The sequence below is a fragment of the Gopherus evgoodei genome, chromosome 20, assembly GCF_007399415.2.
Source record: "Gopherus evgoodei ecotype Sinaloan lineage chromosome 20, rGopEvg1_v1.p, whole genome shotgun sequence".
Taxonomy (NCBI): Eukaryota; Metazoa; Chordata; order Testudines; family Testudinidae; genus Gopherus; species Gopherus evgoodei.
The window spans coordinates 19,137,256-19,144,642 of NC_044341.1; the positions used below are offsets into that span (position 1 = coordinate 19,137,256).

General features: G+C 50.8%; 1 protein-coding gene across 4 annotated transcripts in view; it reads left to right on the forward strand.

The window, feature by feature from the left end:
- LUZP1 (leucine zipper protein 1) overlaps nt 1-7,082 on the forward strand; it is a 29,287-nt gene extending 22,205 nt beyond the window's left edge. Inside the window, exons 2-4 of one of the 4 annotated variants that reach the window (XR_003997302.1) lie at nt 212-379; nt 2,209-2,334; nt 2,434-2,506. Coding sequence is in view for 3 of the 4 variants with exons in the window: in XM_030538977.1 (XP_030394837.1) it covers nt 212-379; nt 2,434-2,517 (252 nt within the window). In the remaining variant the exon portion in view is untranslated. Of the gene's footprint in view, nt 1-211; nt 380-2,208 lie in introns of all 4 variants that reach the window. The other 3 variants (XM_030538977.1, XM_030538978.1, XM_030538975.1) reach the window with 3 other exon arrangements.
- Nucleotides 7,083-7,387: the final 305 nt, after the last annotated feature.

A 7,387-nucleotide genomic window follows, 5' to 3' on the forward strand; every position in this document is an offset into this window, starting at 1 on the left:
GTTCCCCAGAAGGCCTTATGCCCTCTGTGAGACTGGACAGCACAATGAATGGTGAAACTCACTGTGGGGAAGTGGGCACATTAGCTAAATTAGCCATGACTTCTCCAGTGCTGCACACCTGCAGGACTCTTGGAGGCAGCTAAAGTTCTGGGTAGTCTCTGGTGTATTAAACAGCACAAGATTTCCAACCTTTTTGCTCCTATTACTACAGGAGGAAAGCAAAGATTTTGTTCCCACTTCCAGAAGAAAACAGTATGGCTCTTCTGAGCAGCTGTCCCAGGCGGAGACTTCAAAGAAAAGGCCAACCTCCCAGGTGGAGCTGCAGCAGCGCCCTGGAACCAGCCCCCATGCACAGCTGGGCTGCAAAACAGAGGACCCGGTAGGTCAATCTAAGTGCTATTCTAAAGAGAACTAAACTGGTCATAAGGCATAAAGCTTTTGCTTCAGAGATTTGAAAGCTCGCTGACTTTCACCCTACAGCCAGGTCAGCCCTGGGGCCACTGTTGCAGGGTTGAGGGTCCATTCCTGTCCATGTGCTTGGGGTAGGCGGATCCTTCTGACCTCTTTTCATACGGGGGACAGGGTCACAGGGGTATAGATAAATGGATGGAGGGTCAGGTGGCTATTTTCGCTCCCTGTGTGATTAGGGGTGAAGAACAGTGCTGGAGCTGCCCAGAACTCTTTCTGTTCCATGTTCATTAAGAAGCAAACCCAACAGATTGCAAGTCAGTCGGGATGACATCCTATTTTGCCTCACTCTGAACTTTCCTTTGGGTATAAGCTTGTGTGCAGGGTTTCTTCCCATTGATTTTCATTTATCAGTATTTGGAGCAGTGGGTGGTGAGGAAATCGTCTCTCACAAGCACCACTTCCTTCCCCATACAGAGAACTCAGAGGGGATTTGCATGAGCCTACACTGCACTTTAACACTCGTGGATGATCCATGGCAGCTGACTTGGCTTTGCAGGGCTTGAACTGCAAGCCTGTAAAAATTGCAGGCTTGGGCTTGGGCTGGATCCTGAGCTTTGGGACCCTCCCCCTCATAGGGTCCCAAAGCCTGGAAGTCAGCCTGAGCCCAGATGCCTACGTAGTGATTAAACAGCCCTGTTGCCTGAGCTCCGCAATGCTAGGTCAGCTGACATGGGCCTGAGCACATGCATGGCCAAGCCTGAGAAACACTGCCTGGGAATTCGTCAAGATATGAATTTTTTGACAGTTGGCTGCTGTTCCTTCAGAGCCTGTCTGCACTGGTACTTAGAGATGCATGGCATCTGTCCTGAGTATGCTTTTTTCGACGGATGCTGTTAGCAAAGTAAACACTATGTAACTTAATGTGACTGCTGTGAAAAGCCACTGTCCAATGGCATCATGGGGCTCCATGACTTGAGATCAGATTTGTCTAATTTGGAAATAAGAAGACATGTTTTATAACTGTCAATGCCACCAACTCCCCTTTGGATCTGAGAGTCAAGCTGAGTTCTTTCCATTCCCTGTATTATCACCAATGGTAGTTGTTCTGCAGCCAAAGTATTCCCACAGGGACACCTTAAGGCTAATGACATTGCATGAGTGTCATTAGGATCATGATCTGCAGAAAATGGGGCTCCACAGATTTAGCTGAGGGCTTATTTTGGCCCTGCAGGGTCACCTATTACTGGTGATGATACACAAGATGAACCCAGTGTGATTCATAGATCACGGGCTGCCTTCTTGAGGTTGGCAGCCAGAAAACCCTGAACACTAGTGCCCAGGTTATATCCACTGGGAAACAGGCCAGGTCCCTAAGGGAAAAATTCCATAAAACTGAGAAAATAGCAACTACAAAACTGTGTGCTCCTTCTGTAGCTCAAGGAGTCTGATTTAACAAATATGACTTGTCCCTGGACAAGGCCATGGTATCCCTGAGAAGCCTAAGGATGAGATAGGGCATGTCAGAGCTGTTCCAGCGTAAATACAGAAAAGGGGGTAGGTTCCACTGGCCAGATCTGACCCTGTCTGCTCCCTCTGAGTTGCCCTGTCTGGTGCATGAGGCTGTGGGATTTGCTCCCCCCAGGGGAAGGTAGGAGAGGAGGTAAAGAGAGAGGGTTTGGAGGGTGGTGGCTGTCCAAGAGAAGTTGTTATGTTTGTTCCTGTGGTGCATACTGCTGTTGGAGGGGAACAGATCTCTGAGCTGCTGAGTATGTGATGATGTGGGGTTCTCTCTTCTAGGGCATTTCCCGCTCCTCCCGGATGACCTCTAGGAGATGAACTTCTTTCCTTTCACCAAACGAACACTCCATTTCGTGGGGCAAGAGCTAAGGATGTTACCAGCTGCATGGGTGTCATTCCTGCCTTGTAAATGCGACAAAGCCTTCAACTAGCCTGGAATCTGTTTTCTAATGTGATTTGTGTGTGAGACAGAAGATTAACCAGCACATTTTCCTTCTCTGCCAGGAAGGTGGCTGCAGAGACTTCTCTCAGGGGAACCCCACTTCTCATCTCTGGGCTGAGACTGGATTTGTCTCCACAGGAATATAGGTCTGTATGGAAACTCTTCTGGGTCCATGGCCACTGCTTCTATATAGCCTGCTATGATACTTGCAGTACAAAAGAGAACCCTACATTAACCACTGTAATTTATAAAGAACACTAGAGCTACCCCAATGGCCACAATGCAACTGGTTCTCACAGATGCTGAGCACATCTGGATTTTCAAAAGGAACCAAGTCCTTCCACATCTGAAAGTTTTCAGTGTCATGATGAAAGTTTGCATTACTCTTAATCTGCCTCTGCTATTGTTCAGTCAAAACACCTTGCACCAGGAAAGCACATGAGTTCCCAGATCTCTTCAACCACATGTAGGAGTAATGCATTCACCGCAGGTCACATCTATGTGCAGAGAACATTGCTTAGAGAGCTTCTTCACCAGGACTCCTGCCACAGGCCTGGCATGCCTTGCCACCCCATTCCTCCTTGGCCAGAGATTTGATAATACAAGGCTGTTTACTGAACCAAGCATAACAGCAGTGAATGCTTCCCCTAGCTTGGACCTGGCTGCCTTTCAGCCAGAGCGCTGTGCTGCCACTGCCCCCCTCTCCCACCTTAGCTGCCATGCACAAAGGTTCATGAATGGAGCTTTGCACCTTGCACTCGAAGGCAGAATCCTCCTCTCCAAGACGGGCTTCTCTTCCTTCCCAAAAGGCATAAATGAGCATTGAGCTAAGCTGGGATTGATATGCTCAGGCCATTGGCTAGCCTTGCCAGGAGCCATCCTGTGCATCTCCCTTCTGGCCAGAGGCTGTTCTACTTTCTCCCTACTACCCCTCTGGACAGAGACTTTTCCTTGCCCCTCCCTGTTACCACTCTGGACAGGGGCTATCCCATGAACCTCCCATCATGCTTCAGGACAGGGTGGTTGCCTGAACCTTCCTGTCTCCCCTCTGGCCATGCTGGGAGCCATCCCATCCTGGCTAGGATCGAGGCACAATCAAAGACTATAGGCGTGTGTTTCCAAGGTTAATATCCTCCGCAGAGAGAGACGGGGAGGGGGAGGGGACAGAAGCAGACTCCATTGCACTGGCTGTTAGTGCTGCAAGGCACCCAGCCCAGTCCGTGCCGTGATCTCGTAGTCTATTTGCTCTCAGGGAAGGCAGTTTGCATGTGAACCACAGATGGGTACAGAGCTCTCATGTTCCCATAGGCAACCCCATCCCTGTCCCATCTTCCCATCCCCAACTCACATATAGAAACAGCTGCTCTTTTCCCCAGACCTCTCTTTTAGCCATCAGGAATGGCCACCCCTCCCCATAGGAGATCGCCAGTGGGCCCAGCCAATCCAGGGGCTGGGGTTAGGGAGGAGGCTGGAGCAATAATAGGAGAAAAGAAGAGGAGTCTACTGAGCCCTTATCTTCTGCACCCACTTAGCCCCCATGCACTGTCACTGGGGCACTCTGCACTCTGGGCCAGGGAGGACGGAGTCCCTGTTGGGTCCTAAGAAACAACATTGCCTTCCCCTCATGCTTGCCACTGGGTCTCCCCAGCACCTGGAATCCATGGAGGAGCTCAGCCTGGGAGGCTGCTGGATAAGGCCCAGCTCACTCAGAGCCCTGTGCTTGGCCTGTCCAGTACAATGCGAGGGGAGGATTCATTACCTGACATTCATGCCCTCAGCCCCACTCCAGGAGAGCTGAGCTCATTTTGTGGCTGCTTCCTGCCCATGCTGCAACCTTGTATGGTAAGGACAGCAGAGCCAGGCATGCCCCAATGACAGGAGTGTCCTGAGCCTACATTGTTGTGGGCAAGAGAGGGGGTGATCTGCTCCCAGAACAAACCACTTATTAGGTGACATCTCAGGGCTGGGGAGCAGCCTGTTGCAGATACACACACCAATTCCCCTTGGGGCCCACTGCTCCATCCTTCTACTTTACACCATCTGCTGGGCAAAGAGAGTTCTGCAGACTCCTCAGCCTAAGCTTTGAGGCAGCTGCAGTAGGCTCTTTGCTCTCTGCTGTTAGGACACCCTTGCGTGTAACGGTTTCCTCCCCACCCTCTCACAGTCACCATGAACCTCCACTGAAAGGGAACGAGGCTGGAACTCGGTGTTTGCTGACAGTGTTAATGCTCCACTCAATTGCCATGTTTGTCCCTTCCACAGGTGCTGGGGGAGGGTTTAGCCTTCACTTGCCTTTTAAGCTGGGAACATCCTGTCCCACCACAACTGGAAGCAGCAGTGCTCTGAACACTCTGTACCATCACTGGACCCAAATTCCCAATGTACCCCACAGGAGGCAGCACTTTATGAGCAGTAAGGAAGAAGTGCTCCCCAGGCCAGTTGCTGGACTGGCAGCAAAGGGTCCTGGCTGGTTTCATTCTCTTGGGAAGTGTGATTGCACTTGTGTGTTAACTCCGCTCTAAGCATAGTTAAAGTCACAGTACAAGGTTTTCTTTGTATGCTGATAATAGACCAATCCTTCCTCTTTACGTCTACCCCTCTTACTTTCCCAAGGTTCATGGCTAAAATTTTCAACAGTGCTGAAGTCACTTCAAAGCCTAAATCCCACTGCTGTCACTGGACCTCATGTCAGCAGTGAGTTGGGCCATGTCATCTGTGGTAAATGGCTCCCTGGGCACCAGCAGCATGTGAGCCCCTCCTACAAAGGCTTGTTCTGCTGCCGTTTATGCCTCTATCCTGGTCCATGCACTAGCTTGCTGCTGGCTGAGCCTGCCCCTCTGTGCAGGGTTAGGGTAGCTCTCTGAGCCTTGCCACTCATGCAGGGAACTAGCTGAACCATTCCCATGGCCATCAAGGGGTGTTAGCCTGCTGTAGCTGAGCCCAGCCTTGGTGAAGGTGTCTGTGCTGTGGCTGTTCCCCTGCTGGACAGCCCTTCTCAGTGCCCTCGAGGGTCACATACCCAGCATAGACTCTGTGGTTCCTTCCAAGCCTTTCCTCATTCAGGCACTGCCTCAGTTGAATACAGTGCTGCAATAGACATTCATTTCACTCCTTACTGGGGTAGCTTTGAGGTCATCAGATGCTAGTCTTGTACTCACAAGTCCCTGCCTTGTCCTCTAGCCCTCACAGCCTCCCTCCCTATGATGCTGTGCAGCAAAAAGTCATTTTGACCTTGATCCAATGAAACTCCTAAGTATGTGCATAACTTTCAGCCCAAGTACAGTCACACTAACTTTAGAATGAAAGCTGCACACATGCATAGATAATTTGCTGGATCAGGGCCTTGGGCAAACCCAGCCAGCATAGTCTGCAGTGATCTCTGGCCTCGCCATTCCTCAAGCCACATCTTAATGCCCTCATGTCTCCTGCTCCTTTCAGTCTGCACAGAACCTGGGCAGGAGGCCTCATGTTCTAATTAGGCAGAGTTCACACAGCTCCTCTGCATGCTCCCATTGAAGCCAGAGGGGGTATTGCCACACATGTCACTGAGAGCAGGAATGGGGCCATGCTAACTTATATGCAGTCATCCAAGCACTGGGCAGTGCCCTTCCTTAGTCTGCCTGCAAACAGAAACTCCCCATTTGGACAGCCATAAAACTCAAGCCCCACAATCAGCACAGGGGGGCAGCCCACCACTGAAATCTAGGTCAAATGCGCCCACTGTCCTTTCCCTCTGACAGCCTTGTCACCAGAGCCAAGGGCGAATGCAGTGAGCCTCATTGTTAACTCTGAATGGTGCCAGCTCCCATCAGAGCCTGTCCACACACCTGGCATTAGCAGCCTTTCAGCAGTGGACTAGGAGCATTGGAGTGTCCAGTACCACTTCTGCTCTCCACAGGAGGGTCCTGTGGAAGCCAGACACAGTGGATTGAGAGCTGTCTCCTTAACTCCAGGGTTCTGGGGCCCAGAGAGATGAGCAGATAAGAACTTGTCTTCATTTATCCTGGCCAGTAGTTTGGACTGTTCATTCACTACTTTAAGTCATATTATTTGGATCCCTGTTCTCGAACAGAAACAATCTCACTACCTTTCACTGGTTGTAAATAATGAATGTAAATGTCAGTAACTAGGTTGTGGGTTGTCTTCTTAATAAATCTGAGATTATCTCTGAGCGAGAAATCCTCATTGAAACCTAACGGGGACATATCCCCTAAACCTGAGTGCAATAGGAGCTGATTGTATTATTAAACTAATATTAATGATTTCAGGAAACATGACATTTTACTCAAATTGCACACTTTTGAGAACAGCTGTAAAATAGAGTAAATATTTGTAAATATTGTCAGCACTGGGGAAATGTTTGTAATTGTAGCATATGAATATGGTGGGGTTTCCATGGACTTGATAATGCTGAAAATGTGAATCAGACATTCAGAGAATTCCAAAGTTGTAACTGTATTTGCTGCCTGTGGGAGTATGTACTGGTTGTTCTCGTCTCCCACGAAACACTTGAAGAAAAGCCAACCCTTTATATGCAGACCACACCTCCCAGGTAGAGAGGAGGTTTTGGAAAAACTGGTATTTACCAAGGGGGTTTTCACACTGCTATGGATAGCCTCAAACCAGGCCTGCTTCAGGCACCTCTCGGCAGGACCGGCGCTAGGGGTTTGAGCGCCCTAGGCGGACTGCGATTTCGCCGCCTCGCACGCTGGTCCCGCGGCTCCGCTGGAGCTGCCCCAGTGGTGCCTGCGGAGGGTCCGATGCTCCATGGCTCTGCTGGAGCTGCCGCAGTGGTGCCTGCGGAGGGTCCGGTGCTCCGTGGCTCCAGTGGAGCTGCTGCCGTTGTGCCTGCGGGAGGTCCACCGGAGCCACGTGAGCACCCACCATCCGCAGGCACGACTGCGGCAGGTCCAGCGGAGCTGCCTGCCGCCCCCTCCGGCAAAACGGCGCCCACCATTTATTCTGGCACCCTAGGCGATTGCCTAGGCTGCCTAAATGGTAGCGCTGGCCCTACCT